Here is a 16,398-nt window from a genome sequence, read left to right as displayed (position 1 = left end):
GAGTCTCCACCTCGATCATTTCTGACAGAGAGTCGCACCAATAGGTTGCGGCTCCCGCAACCACTGCAACCGCCGCTGCAGGTTGAAAAACGAATCACGTGTGCTGAAAATTTTTTCTTAACAGGGTCTCTAATTTCTTATCCATGGGTTCCTTAAACGAAGAACTATCCTCAAGCAGGATAGTGGTGCATTTAGCGAGCATGGAAATAGCTCCATTCACTTAGGAACAGATTCCCACAACTCTAGCTAAGAGTCTGGAACAGGGAACACATTTTTAAATGAAAAAGGGGAGAAAGACAAGCCAAGTCTCTCCCACTCACTCATAATAATATTTGCCATCTTTACAGGAACCGGGAAAGTCTGGGGCACTACTCTTTCCTCATAAACTTTATCAAGCTTAGGAATAGAAGGTTCCTCCGGTAAATTTGGTTCCGGAACCTCTAGTCGCTAGCACCTCTTTTAACAAAAAGCGTAAATTCTCCACAGCCAGAGGTTTAGAGGCCGTAGATTCTGACCCAGCATCAGCGGATAGTCTAATCTCAGAGACATCCAACAGAGTAGATGACCCCTAGGAATAGCAATGTTTAACCTTTTGTTTGCTCTTGGCCTAGCGAGGTAAAGCACTAATGACTGCAGTTACCGCCGTTTGTAACTGTTCAGCAAAATCGGGCGGCAACGTGGCACCTCCCGCAGGAGGATTAGAAATGCACTGGGGAACTGCATGTGTAATCGGAGATGAATGTAGGGAATGTACCTCACAGGACGGAGACCCCTCAGAGGTGGACGGCTCAGTGGAACTAAACATCTTGTTTCTTTTAGATATCACTATTTTATTGAGGCATGTGGAACATAGTTGAGCAGGCGGGTATACCGAAGCCTCCTCACAATAAACACAGGCATTAGATTTAGTTAAAGAAGAAGTACCCTCTAACATATCAGAGTCCTCCATAGCTTGTGCCTTTAATACGGACTATAGAAAAGATTAAAATGGCACCTTTATACTCCCAATGGCCGAGGCACTCACCACCTCCTATGACCCAGGCCCACAGAGAACTCATTTTCGTCTCCTGCAACCGACGGTCAGGAAAAGGAAGAGAAAGAAGCCACACTCCGTCACATGGAGTACCGTGGAAGAACGCTCCTGCAGCCAACAAAAAGCGCCCCAACTAAAACAGGCTGCACAGTAATCAAAGGAAGGAAAAGCCTGACTATTCCACATTGCCAGAGCCACATCTTACACGTCGCAGCAAAAACACAATAAAGCAATCATGTATACTGTGGTGATTAATTAGAAGGGGTCTCCATTTTTCCCAAAGAGTTTATTAGGAATCAATATATGTTAATAATAAGAGAAAGATTTACAGGTATATATACACATCTATTTTACAGCAAAACAGTCCAAATAATTAATACAGGGCAACTTTTACCACAACCCCAATTTCTGCAACACTGCTAAAATAATCACAGGATTTTATCCAAGGAATATACTTAGCCACATTCTCCAGTGTGTCCAACATCAGCCATCTTTTCAGCATGAACAGGATAAGAGAGAGAGAGAAATAGAGTGTTTCCCAATTATATTCTCATTTCAAAGGGGTTTGGCCTAGCACATGCCAGTCAAGGCTAATGGGAGTGCCTTTAATTAAACACCTAGTTCAAAGAGAAAGGTGTATCTGGGGGGAAGGGATTTCAATAACAGCTATGTCAGTAAGCTATCTCACCACATATACATCCACCCCATTAAATAATCACATTTCCGGAGATATTAACCCTTGATTCTATACAGATAAAGGAGTCACACTGTGACACTGTCTTCTTGCGTTATCATTACAGATATAAAAAATGAAATGATCTTACCAGAATCAACACCGTGGAACAGGAACATGGCCTCTCAAATTTGTCAGTGTGTAGCATCGCTCCTGGCATGGACTTGAGTGAAGAAAGCAGGCAGTGAAACTCGTCAACACTGATTCCTTAAGGAGCTGCTAATACGAGTCTGGATGGTTTCGCAGAAAGACTCTCTCTGCATCTCTAGACCCTAACATTCATTAATGCTCTCACTGAGAGTCTGACAAGACTACTTAAAACTCCAGTCCCATTCCGAAGAGTACTACCCTCCATAAGAGACTACTCCGAAATCTTCCGACACTTCTCTGCCATCCTCCTGTGACGAAAGGAAAAGAATGACTAGGGGATGAGGGGAGTGGGGGAGGTATTTAAGCCTTTGGCTGGAGTGTCTTTGCCTCCTCCTGGTGGCCAGGTTCTGTATTTCCCACAAGTAATGAATGAAGCCATGGACTCTCCTCGTATTAGATGGAAACAAGGGCACTTTAATTCATCAAAAATGACATTTCACTCGTTTTCTTCAAAAACGTACCTTTTAATCTTCACAGCCACTCCAGCGATTCCCCTGGCCGTCGGAAGCCTCTTCATAAGCCAGAAATTACGAATCCAGCTTCCTCCAATCACGGCTTCCCCCCCCCTTGGGAATCATGGCCTGATACAACGCCGCGATTGGAGGAAGCCGGATTCGTCATTTTGGACCCGCGAAGAGTGCTTGAGACGGGCGGAGGAAGCGCTCAGCGGCTGTCAGGATTAAAAGGTATTTGAAAAAAATGAGTGAAATGTCAATTTTGATAAATTAAAGTGCCCTTGTTTTTAATAGGTTTATTAAAAACCGGGCACCGATTCATCTAAATTGACCTTTTGCAATGCATTTGCTAATTACAGACATTTACTAAGCATACATGAAAACTGGAGTTTATGTCCCTTTAATGGAGGACAATAAAGCTTCAGTGCAGCTATCTATTAGCTGCAATAGGCAGCTGTCAAAATAAATAATTGGATAACAATTATAGAATTATATTAACCTCCATTTACTTTTTCATGCATTTGCCCATTACATAAAATATTTTTGACCATTTTTTATTTCCTTATTTTTCCCCCACTGCATTTGTATGTTTTTGTTGATGGTGTTTCTTGACTAATATATGTCTTGATTACAGTAATATAACAATACACAGACTACAGTTGCTGCAGAGTGTTGCATGTGATATTTACCAATCTGTTCTGTGCCACCAGAGCCTTGACACCCGTCCTCATCATCACAGTCTCCACTTGGATCTGCATCTTCACCTGTTCCATCCCCTCCACTGCCTTCTACAAAACGCCACCTCTCTGGTTTAATCCTCTTCTCTGTGCCCATCTGGAAACCCAAAAACAAAATAATTTTGTGTAAATATTGCTTAACCTTATAAATATTTTTTTTTTACAGTGAATATCAAGCACAAGTCATGGAAAGGAGAGAAAGAAAGATAAAAGCAAGTAACATGGAGCAGAAAGAGCTATTGCTTTTACTATACAAAACACTAGCAATACATTTTAGCCAACTTCTATTAGACATGTGCAATTTGTTTTGTTCCGAATCAAAATTTAGACTAAATTCGGGTGATTCAAATGTATCCGAATCTTCAAATCACCCTAGTAATGAAACTAAACTAATCCCAATTAATTTATAACAAAACATCTGAATTTTTATTCGAATGACCATGGTGCGATAGTCTGACTCTCTGGAGTAATCACAATTCCTTTGCCGTTCCATATTTATTATAAAAAAAAAAACCTAATAGAGATATATTACAATTAAAAATAGTGAGATAGAACAGTGAAATAATTCATTTTGTATTGTTTGAGGGAGGTAAAAAAAACCTAATCGAGATATAACAATTAAAAATAGTGAGATAGAACAGTGAAATAATTAATTTTGTATTGGTTGGAACCATCCGAATCAACATAACATAACAGAACAAATGAATCCGAACATAACAAACTTCTGAACTTCCGAATGCATCAAAACGAATGACTGCTATAACGAACCAAACCGAATGCATCCAAAATGAATGACTGCTATATAACAAATTAATCTGAATGCAACAAAACAAAATTAAAAAATACTGAATCGATACAAAACAAAATTTGTCAGAAGTGCACGTGTCTAACTTCTATGTACTATATATGGTATGAGGTTGTCCCCTGTGCTAATGACAGAAGGTTTTAAAAAGGTAAGTAACATTGGACTAGATTATATGTGGATCATAACTAATAGCAGTGTGCATTATCGCTTGTGAGACCTACCGCAAACAATGCACAACCTAGTATTACAATTGGACATGAAACTCAATTTTTTTTCTTTCATGATTCAGATAGAGAATGTGATTTTAAACAACTTTCCAATTTACGTCTGTTATCTACTTTTTGTTCTCTTGGTATCCTTTGTTGAAAAGGATACCTAGGTAGGCTCCGGTGTTGCTAATTGGTGGCTGCACATACTGTATATGTCTCATTTTATTGGCTCACTCAATGTGTTAAACTAGCTCCCAGTAGTGGATTGCTGCTTCTTCAGAAAAGGCTACAAAGAGAATAAAGCAAATAAGATAATAGAAGTAAACTGGAAAGTTGTCCCTTTAACATGGCCAAAACTTTTTTAGTGCGCCCTAATTTTTAATGGGTAGCTCAAGGAGAGATATCTTTGTGTCCACCGGGCTTGCATTACTAGTAGTTACTCGCTGAGCTTGAGCGCAATCCAAAACCCCGCTGTGAAATATAGCACTTTTTAAAACCTGAAGTAAACCATAATTATTAGTAGTAGAGCACAGAGCTACATGAAAATGTCCACTACGTGCGCAATCAGCCTTTCACTCAATCAATATCCGAAATTAATTTTTCTGCGCTCCCACATAGAATTCTATTATGTGAGAGATTTAGCGCACCCACATTATCTAACAAGCAGATGTTAGCATGCTCACTTGAGCAATAAAAACTTTGGACATAATATGAGTGTAAGAATGTAAGCGCTATTGACCTTGAGAAATGCTAACATACAATAGCGCTAATATAACTACACTAGTGCATAATAACGATGAGGTGAGAATTCTATTTATTTGTGTCCTTTTTTGTGTTTTAGCTTCACCTTTTATCAAGTGTTTGAGGAAAATCATCATTTTATTTATTTTCATTATATATATACATTATAACTTTGAAACAAATATTAACACTATATAAAAACAAACATACTGTGTTTGTTAGGGCTAATAACTTCATACTGTGTCCCAGTAGACTATTACCTGCATGGGGTGGGTGGTCTACTTACCCCCTTTTCTTTTTTCTTCTTCTTTATTGTCTTTTGTTTGTTTATTTTGTTTTATGTCTGTATGGTGTTTTGTTTTTGTGTTTGTTCGGGGGTTTAGGAATAAATGAAAAAAAAAATAATTAGATTGATTGGTTTTAATCCTTGATAGGTTCTTAGTTCAGGGCTTAGGAGGATGCTCTAACCTTAGATATGGCAACCATTTAACAAGCTCCGTAGTGAGCTTGTGGGCCTGTGTTTCTGGCAAGTCTTCAGACTCGCCAGAAACAGCAGTTATGAAGCAGCGGTCACAAATGCCGCTGCTCCAAAACCTGTCCGCCTGCTCTGAGCAGACGGACAGACATCGCCGGAAATCAACCCGATCGAGTACGATCGGGTTGATTGACACCTCCCTGCTGGTGGCCCATTGGCCGCGAGTCTGCAGGGGGGCAGTGTGAGCTCTTGTGAGCTGCTGGTGCAATGCTGAATACGGAGAGCGTATTGCTCTCCGCATTCAGCGAGGTCTGGCGGACCTGATCCGCACTGTCGGATCAGGTCCGGCAGACTTTGTTAAATAGAGGCCATAGTCTCTCATAAGTATCAGACAGATGGACAGATTAACAGATTAACTAGAGTGCAGGGGATAGTGTATATGGGGATTTCCTGTGTCTCTGTATATAAGGTTAAATCAATAAATTGTGGGAAAAGTATAATTGTTTTAGTGTATGCATTTATCTGTTTTCCTGCTTCATGTACTTTCCCGCCTTTTTTTGTGCTAAAAGAGAGGAGAGGAAGGAAGGAAAAAAATGATTTATTATTTTTAACTCACCCTGCGAGGTGAAATGAAAATGTGAAACTAACATAACCTTTCTTGTCCTCCTTTTGTTGCTGATATGCTGTTGGTTTATAAATAAATAAAAAATAAAAAAAAAGAATATTACCTGCATACTATGTTCCTGTAGACTACTGCCTGCATACTGTGTTACTGTAGACTATTACCTGCATACTATGTTCCTGTAGACTATTACCTGCATACTATGTTCCTGTAGACTATTACCTGCATACTATGTTCCTGTAGACTATTACCTGCATACTATGTTCCTGTAGACTATTACCTGCATACTGTGTTCCTGTAGACTACTGCCTGCATACTGTGTTCCTGTAGACTATTATCTGCATACTATGTTCCTGTAAACTATTACCTGCATACAATGTTCCTGTAGACTATTACCTGCATACTGTGTTCCTGTAGACTATTATCTACATACTATGTTCCTGTAGACTATTACCTGCATACAATGTTCCTGTAGACTATTACCTGCATACTGTGTTCCTGTAGACTATTACCTGCATACTTTGTTCCTGTAGACTATTATCTGCATACTATGTTCCTGTAGACTATTACCTGCATACTGTGTTCCTGTAGACTATTACCTGCATAATGTGTTCCTGTAAACTATTGCCTTCATACTATGTTCCTGTAGACTATTACCTGCATACTGTGTTCCTGTAGACTATTACCTGCATAATGTGTTCCTGTAAACTATTACCTGCATACAATGTTCCTGTAAACTATTACCTGCATACAATGTTCCTGTAGACTATTATCCGCATACTGTGTTCCTGTAGACTATTACCTGCATACAATGTTCCTGTAGACTATTATCTGCATACTGTGTTCCTGTAGACTATTGCCTGCATACAATGTTCCTTATAGACTGTTGCCTGCATACTATGTTCCTGTAGACTGTTGCCTGCATACTATGTTCCTATAGACTGTTGCCTGCATACTATGTTCCTGTAGACTATTGCCTGCATACTATGTTCCTGTAGACTATTACCTGCATAATGTGTTCCTGTAAACTATTGCCTGCATACTATGTTCCTGTAGACTATTACCTGCATACAATGTTCCTGTAGACTATTATCTGCATACTGTGTTCCTGTAGACTACAGGGAGTGCAGAATTATTAGGCAAATTAGTATTTTGACCACATCATCCTCTTTATGCATGTTGTCTTACTCCAAGCTGTATAGGCTCGAAAGCCTACTACCAATTAAGCATATTAGGTGATGTGCATCTCTGTAATGAGAAGGGGTGTGGTCTAATGACATCAACTCCCTATATTAGGTGTGCATAATTATTAGGCAACTTCCTTTCCTTTGGCAAAATGGGTCAAAAGAAGGACTTGACAGGCTCAGAAAAGTCAAAAATAGTGAGATATCTTGCAGAGGGATGCAGCACTCTTAAAATTGCAAAGCTTCTGAAGCGTGATCATCGAACAATCTAGCGTTTCATTCAAAATAGTCAACAGGGTCGCAAGAAGCGTGTGGAAAAACCAAGGCGCAAAATAACTGCCCATGAACTGAGAAAGTCAAGTGTGCAGCTGCCAAGATGCCACTTGCCACCAGTTTGTCCATATTTCAGAGCTGCAATATCACTGGAGTGCCCAAAAGCACAAGGTGTGCAATACTCAGAGACATGGCCAAGGTAAGAAAGGCTGAAAGACGACCACCACTGAACAAGACACACAAGCTGAAATGTCAAGACTGGGCCAAGAAATATCTCAAGACTGATTTTTCTAAGGTTTTATGGACTGATGAAATGAGAGTGAGTCTTGATGGGCCAGATGGATGGGCCCGTGGCTGGATTGGTAAAGGGCAGAGAGCTCCAGTCCGACTCAGACGCCAGCAAGGTGGAGGTGGAGTACTGGTTTGGGCTGGTATCATCAAAGATGAGCTTGTGGGGCCTTTTCGGGTTGAGGATGGAGTCAAGCTCAACTCCCAGTCCTACTGTCAGTTTCTGGAAGACACCTTCTTCAAGCAGTGGTACAGGAAGAAGTCTGCATCCTTCAAGAAAAACATGATTTTCATGCAGGACAATGCTCCATCACACGCGTCCAAGTACTCCACAGCGTGGCTGGCAAGAAAGGGTATAAAAGAAGAAAATCTAATGACATGGCCTCCTTGTTCACCTGATCTGAACCCCATTGAGAACCTGTGGTCCATCATCAAATGTGAGATTTACAAGGAGTGAAAACAGTACACCTCTCTGAACAGTGTCTGGGAGGCTGTGGTTGCTGCTGCATGCAATGTTGATGGTGAACAGATCAAAACACTGACAGAATCCATGGATGGCAGGCTTTTGAGTGTCCTTGCAAAGAAAGGTGGCTATATTGGTCACTGATTTGTTTTTGTTTTGTTTTTGAATGTCAGAAATGTATATTTGTGAATGTTGAGATGTTATATTGGTTTCACTGGTAAAAAATACAATTTATGCTTACCTGATAAATTCATTTCTCCTGTAGTGTAGTCAGTCCACGGGTCATCCATTACTTATGGGATTATATCTCCTCCCTAACAGGAAGTGCAAGAGGATCACCCAAGCAGAGCTGCTATATAGCTCCTCCCCTCTACGTCATATCCAGTCATTCGACCGAAACCATACGAGAAAGGAGAAACTATAGGGTGCAGTGGTGACTGGAGTTTAATTAAAATTTAGACCTGCCGTAAAAAAACAGGGCGGGCCGTGGACTGACTGCACTACAGGAGAAATGAATTTATCAGGTAAGCATAAATTATATTTTCTCCTGTTAAGTGTAGTCAGTCCACGGGTCATCCATTACTTATGGGATACCAATACCAAAGCTAAAAGTACACGGATGACGGGAGGGACAGGCAGGATCTTTACACGGAAGGAACCACTGCCTGTAGAACCTTTCTCCCAAAAACAGCCTCCGAAGAAGCAAAAGTGTCAAATTTGTAAAATTTTGAAAAAGTGTGAAGTGAAGACCAAGTTGCAGCCTTGCAAATCTGTTCAACAGAGGCCTCATTCTTAAAGGCCCAAGTGGAAGCCACAGCTCTAGTAGAATGAGCTGTAATCCTTTCAGGAGGCTGCTGTCCAGCAGTCTCATAGGCTAAACGTATTATGCTACGAAGCCAAAAAGAGAGAGAGGTAGCCGAAGCTTTTTGACCTCTCCTCTGTCCAGAATAAACGACAAACAGGGAAGAAGTTTGACGAAAATCTTTAGTTGCCTGCAAATAAAATTTCAGGGCACGGACGACGTCCAGATTGTGCAAAAGTCGTTCCTTCTTTGAAGAAGGGTTAGGGCACAATGATGGAACAACAATCTCTTGATTGATATTCTTGTTAGTGACTACCTTAGGTAAGAACCCAGGTTTAGTACGCAGAACTACCTTGTCTGAATGAAAAATCAGATAAGGAGAATCACAATGTAAGGCCGATAACTCAGAGACTCTTCGAGCCGAGGAAATAGCCATTAAAAACAGAACTTTCCAAGATAACAGCTTGATATCGATGGAATGAAGGGGTTCAAACGGAACACCTTGCAGAACGTTAAGAACTAAGTTTAAGCTCCACGGCGGAGCAACAGTCTTAAACACAGGCTTAATCCTAGTCAAAGCCTGACAAAAAGCCTGAACTTCTGCCAGACGTTTGTGTAAAAGGATAGACAGAGCTGAAATCTGTCCCTTTAACGAACTAGCAGATAAACCCTTTTCTAAACCTTCTTGTAGAAAAGACAATATCCTAGGAATCCTAACCTTACTCCATGAGTAACTCTTGGATTCGCACCAATATAAGTATTTACGCCATATTTTATGGTAAATTTTCCTGGTAACAGGTTTCCTAGCCTGTATTAAGGTATCAATCACTGACTCCGAGAATCCACGCTTTGATAGAATCAAGCGTTCAATCTCCATGCAGTCAGCCTCAGAGAAATTAGATTTGGATGTTTGAAAGGACCCTGAATCAGAAGGTCCTGTCTCAGAGGCAGAGACCATGGTGGACAGGACGACATGTCCACTAGATCTGCATACCAGGTCCTGCGTGGCCATGCAGGCGCTATTAGAATCATCGATGCTCTCTCCTGTTTGATCCTGGCAATCAATCGAGGAAGCATCGGGAAAGGTGGAAACACATAAGCCATGTTGAAGACCCAAGGTGCTGTCAGAGCATCTATCAGTACCGCTCCCGGGTCCCTGGACCTGGATCCGTAACAAGGAAGCTTGGCTTTTTGGCGAGACGCCATGAGATCCAGATCTGGTTTGCCCCAAAGATGAAGCAGTTGGGCAAACACCTCCGGATGAAGTTCCCACTCCCCCGGATGAAAGGTCTGGCGACTTAGAAAATCCGCCTCCCAGTTCTCCACGCCTGGGATGTGGATCGCTGACAGGTGGCAAGAGTGAGACTCTGCCCAGCGAATTATCTTTGAGACTTCCATCATCGCTAGGGAACTCCTTGTTCCTCCTTGATGGTTGATGTAAGCCACAGTCGTGATGTTGTCCGACTGAAACCTGATGAACCTCAGAGTTGCTAACTGAGGCCAAGCCAGAAGAGCATTGAAAATTGCTCTTAATTCCAGAATGTTTATTGGAAGGAGTCTCTCCTCCTGAGTCCATGATCCCTGAGCCTTCAGGGAATTCCAGACTGCGCCCCAACCTAGAAGGCTGGCGTCCGTTGTTACAATCGTCCAATCTGGCCTGCGGAAGGGCATCTCCTTGGACAGATGTGGCCGAGAAAGCCACCATAGAAGAGAATCTCTGGTCTCTTGATCCAGATTTAGCAGAGGGGACAAATCTGAGTAATCCCCATTCCACTGACTTAGCATGCACAATTGTAGCGGTCTGAGATGCAGGCGCGCAAATGGTACTATGTCCATTGCCGCTACCATTAAGCCGATTAACTCCATGCACTGAGCCACTGACGGGTGTTGAATGGAATGAAGGACACGGCAAGCATTTAGAAGTTTTGATAACCTGTCCTCCGTCAGGTAAATTTTCATTTCTACAGAATCTATAAGAGTCCCTAGAAAGGGAACTCTTGTGAGTGGCAATAGAGAACTCTTTTCTACGTTCATCTTCCACCCATGCGACCTTAGAAATGCCAGAACTAACTCTGTATGAGACTTGGCAGTTTGGAAACTTGACGCTTGTATCAGAATGTCGTCTAGGTACGGAGCTACCGCTATGCCTCGCGGTCTTAGTACCGCCAGAAGAGAGCCCAGAACCTTTGTAAAGATTCTTGGAGCCGTAGCTAACCCGAAGGGAAGAGCTACAAACTGGTAATGCCTGTTTAGGAAGGCAAATCTTAGATACCGGTAATGATCCTTGTGAATCGGTATGTGAAGGTAGGCATCCTTTAAATCCACTGTGGTCATGTACTGACCCTCTTGGATCATGGGTAAGATGGTTCGAATAGTTTCCATTTTGAACGATGGAACTCTTAGGAATTTGTTTAGGATCTTTAAGTCCAAGATTGGTCTGAAGGTTCCCTCTTTTTTGGGAACCACAAACAGATTTGAATAGAATCCTTGCCCGTGTTCCGACCGCGGAACTGGGTGGATCACTCCCATTAGTAAGAGGTCTTGTACACAGCGTAGAAACGCCTCTTTCTTTATCTGGTTTGCTGATAACCTTGAAAGATGAAATCTCCCTTGTGGAGGAGAAGCTTTGAAGTCCAGAAGATATCCCTGAGATATGATCTCCAACGCCCAGGGATCCTGGACATCTCTTGCCCAAGCCTGGGCGAAGAGAGAAAGTCTGCCCCCCACTAGATCCGTTTCCGGATCGGGGGGCCCTCACTTCATGCTGTCTTAGGGGCAGCACCAGGTTTTCTGGCCTGCTTGCCCTTGTTCCAGGACTGGTTAGGTTTCCAGCCCTGTCTGTAGCGAGCAACAGTTCCTTCCTGTCTTGGAGCGGAGGAAGTTGATGCTGCTCCTGCCTTGAAGTTATGAAAGGCACGAAAATTAGACTGTTTAGCCTTTGGTTTGGCCCTGTCTTGAGGCAGGGCATGGCCCTTACCTCCAGTAATGTCAGCGATAATTTCCTTCAAGCCGGGCCCGAATAATGTCTGCCCTTTGAAAGGAATATTAAGCAATTTAGATTTAGAAGTCACATCAGCTGACCAGGAATTTAAGCCACAGCGCTCTACGCGCTTGAATGGCGAATCCGGAGTTCATAGCCGTAAGTTTGGTTAAGTGTACTACGGCATCAGAAATAAATGAATTAGCTAGCTTAAGGGCTTTAAGCTTGTTCATAATCTCATCCAATGGAGCTGTGCTAAGGGTCTCTTCCAGAGACTCAAACCAGAATGCCGCCGCAGCAGTGACAGGCGCGATGCATGCAAGGGGTTGTAATATAAAACCTTGCTGAACAAACATTTTCTTAAGGTAACCCTCTAACTTTTTATCCATTGGATCTGAAAAATCACAGCTATCCTCCACCGGGATAGTGGTGCGCTTAGCCAGAGTAGAAACTGCTCCTTCCACCTTAGGGACCGTCTGCCATAGGTCCCGTGAGGTGGCGTCTATTGGAAACATTTTTCTAAATATAGGAGGGGGTGAAAAGGGCACACCGGGTCTATCCCACTCCTTGTTAACAATTTCTGTAAGCCTTTTAGGTATAGGAAAAACGTCAGTAAACGCCGGTACCGCAAAATATTTATCCAGCCTACATACTTTCTCTGGAATTGCAACCGTGTTACAAACATTCAGAGCCGCTAATACCTCCCCTAGTAATACACGGAGGTTCTCAAGCTTAAATTTAAAATTTGAAATGTCTGAATCCAGTTTACTTGGATCAGATCCGTCACCCACAGAATGAAGCTCTCCGTCCTCATGTTCTGCAAATTGTGACGCAGTATCAGACATGGCTCTATTATTATCAGCGCACTCTGTTCTTACCCCAGAGTGATCGCGTTTACCTCTTAATTCTGGCAATTTAGATAGTACTTCAGTCATAACATTAGCCATGTCTTGCAAAGTGATTTGTATGGGCCGCCCTGATGTACTTGGCACCACAATATCACGCACCTCCTGAGCGGGAGGCGAAGGTACTGACACGTGAGGAGAGTTAGTCGGCATAACTTCCCCCTCGTTGTCTGGTGATAATTTTTTAACATATAAGGTTTGACTTTTATTCAAAGTAACATCTATACATTGAGTGCACAAATTTCTATTGGGCTCCACATTGGCCTTTAAACATAATGAACAAACAGATTCATTTGTGTCAGACATGTTTAAACAGACTAGCAATAACACTAGCAAGCTTGGAAAAAAACTTTTAAATGAATTTACAAGCTATATAAAAAACGCTACTGCGCTTTTAAGAAAACATAAAAATGTGACACAGTTGAATTAACAATGAACCAAATATGTTAAAACAACCAAATTTTAACAGAAAATGTATAAAGTTAGCAGAGGATTGCACCCACCAGCAAAAGGATGATTAACCCCTTAATACCCAAAACGGATAACAGTTGAAATAATAAACGTTTTTATCACAGTCAAACACACTGTCACAGGTCTGCTGTGAATGATTACCTCCCTCAAAACTAGTTTTGGAGACCCCTGGGCTCTGTAGAGACGTTCTGGATCATGGAGGAAGAAATAGGAAGACTGTGACTAAATTTTTACTGCGCAATAAAGCACTAAAATAGGCCCCTCCCACTCATATTACAACAGTGGGGAAGCTCAGTAAACTGTTTTTATTCAGAAAAAAACGACAGCCAAGTGGTAAAAATCATGCCCATAAAGTTTTATCACCAAGTACCTCAGAAAAAACTATTAACATGCCAGTAAACGTTTTAAAAATTGAAAATTATGAAGTGTTATTAATAAGCCTGCTGCTAGTCGCTTTCACTGCAGTGCAGGCTCAAATATTACTTTAATATTGACAGTATTTTCTTAGTGAAATTCCATTCCCCAGAAATACCTCAGAGTATACATACATACATATCAGCCTGATACCAGTCGCTACTACTGCATTTAAGGCTGCACTTACATTACATCGGTATTAGCAGTATTTTCTCAGTCAATTCCATTCCTTAGAAAATAATTTACTGCACATACCTCCTTGCAGGTGGGCCCTGCATGCTATCCCCTGTTCTGAAGTTACCTCACTCCTCAGAATGGCCGAGAACAGCAAGTGGATCTTAGTTACGACCGCTAAGATCATAGACAAAACTCAGGTAGATTCTTCTTCTAATGCTGCCTGAGAACAAACAACACACTCCGGTGCCGTTTAAAATAACAAACTTTTGATTGAAGAAATAAAAACTAAGTTTAACACACCACAGTCCTCTCACACATCCTATCTTTAGTTAGGTGCAAGAGAATGACTGGATATGACGTAGAGGGGAGGAGCTATATAGCAGCTCTGCTTGGGTGATCCTCTTGCACTTCCTGTTAGGGAGGAGATATAATCCCATAAGTAATGGATGACCCGTGGACTGACTACACTTAACAGGAGAAATAAATAATTGAAATGGGTATATATTTGTTTTTTGTTAAGTTGCCTAATAATTATGCACAGTAATAGTCACCTGCACACACAGATATCCCCCTAAAATAGCTATAACTAAAAACAAACTAAAAACTACTTCCAAAACTATTCAGCTTTGATATTAATGAGTTTTTTGGGTTCATTGAGAACATGGTTGTTGTTCAATAATAAAATTAATCCTCAAAAATACAACTTGCCTAATAATTCTGCACTCCCTGTATTACCTGCATACAATGTTCCTGTAGACTATTGCCTGCATACTATGTTCCTATAGACTGTTGCCTGCATACTATGTTCCTGTAGACTGTTGCCTGCATACTATGTTCCTGTAGACTATTACCTGCATACTATGTTCCTGTAGACTATTACCTGCATACTGTGTTCCTGTAGACTATTATCTGCATACTGTGTTCCTGTAGACTATTATCTGCATACTGTGTTCCTGTAGACTATTATCTGCATACTGTGTTCCTGTAGACTGTTGCCTGCATACTATGTTCCTGTAGACTATTACCTGCATACTGTGTTCCTGTAGACTGTTGCCTGCATACTATGTTCCTGTAGACTATTATCTGCATACTGTGTTCCTGTAGACTGTTGCCTGCATACTATGTTCCTGTCGACTATTGCCTGCATACTATGTTCCTGTAGACTATTGCCTGCATACTATGTTCCTGTAGACTATTGCCTGCATACTATGTTCCTGTAGACTATTGCCTGCATACTATGTTCCTGTAGACTATTGCCTGCATACTATGTTCCTGTAGACTATTGCCTGCATACTATGTTCCTGTAGACTATTGCCTGCATACTATGTTCCTGTAGACTATTACCTGCATACTATGTTCCTGTAGACTATTACCTGCATACTGTGTTCCTGTAGACTATTATCTGCATACTGTGTTCCTGTAGACTATTATCTGCATACTGTGTTCCTGTAGACTATTATCTGCATACTGTGTTCCTGTAGACTATTATCTGCATACTGTGTTCCTGTAGACTGTTGCCTGCATACTATGTTCCTGTAGACTATTACCTGCATACTGTGTTCCTGTAGACTGTTGCCTGCATACTATGTTCCTGTAGACTATTATCTGCATACTGTGTTCCTGTAGACTGTTGCCTGCATACTATGTTCCTGTCGACTATTGCCTGCATACTATGTTCCTGTAGACTATTGCCTGCATACTATGTTCCTGTAGACTATTGCCTGCATACTATGTTCCTGTAGACTATTGCCTGCATACTATGTTCCTGTAGACTATTGCCTGCATACTATGTTCCTGTAGACTATTGCCTGCATACTATGTTCCTGTAGACTATTGCCTGCATACTATGTTACTGTAGACTATTACCTGCATACTGTGTTCCTGTCAGGACCGGACTGGGACCGAAAAGAGGCCCGGGCATTTTAGGGCAAAGGGGCCCACTCAACCCCCCACCCCAGCCCCCCCAAAAAAGGAGTAATGACAGACAGACAGATGAGCCGGTAACTGTTAAAGAGACTGTAGGCACTGGTAATAAAACGAGTAGCAGTCAAGTTCAACTCAGAGTATATAGTATGATAGAAACAGCAAAAAAAACTTGTTTCCAATCCTGTGTTAATGCACACACACATGCACACCTTCACACACATGCTTATGCACACACACACCCTCACACACATGCTTATGCACACCCTCACATACATGCCTATGCACAAACACATGCACACACTCACACACATGCTTATGCACACACACATGCACACCCACACATAAATTCTTATGCACACACACCCTCACACACATGCTTATGCACACACACATGTACTCCCTCACACACATGCTTATGCACACACACATGCACACCCTTACACACATGCTTATGCCCCCACCATGCACACCCTCACACACATGCTTATGCACACACACACATGCACACCCTCACACACATGCTTATGCACACACACATGCACACCCTCACATATA

At 41.8% G+C, this 16,398-nt stretch overlaps 1 protein-coding gene across 2 annotated transcripts in view; it reads right to left on the bottom strand.

Moving 5' to 3' along the window:
• LOC128656136 (glypican-5-like) overlaps positions 1 to 16,398 on the bottom strand; it is a 501,056-nt gene that overhangs the window by 78,557 nt on the left and 406,101 nt on the right. For both annotated transcript variants that reach the window (XM_053709861.1, XM_053709862.1), the window contains one exon: positions 3,061 to 3,205. In XM_053709861.1, coding sequence (XP_053565836.1) covers positions 3,061 to 3,205 — 145 coding nt within the window. The remainder of the gene's footprint in view (positions 1 to 3,060; positions 3,206 to 16,398) is intronic.

This window comes from Bombina bombina, chromosome 4 (genome assembly GCF_027579735.1).
Source record: "Bombina bombina isolate aBomBom1 chromosome 4, aBomBom1.pri, whole genome shotgun sequence".
NCBI lineage: Eukaryota > Metazoa > Chordata > Amphibia > Anura > Bombinatoridae > Bombina > Bombina bombina.
The sequence above is the reverse complement of the archived record's forward strand: the minus strand, read 5'-3'. Positions and strand labels throughout refer to the sequence as shown.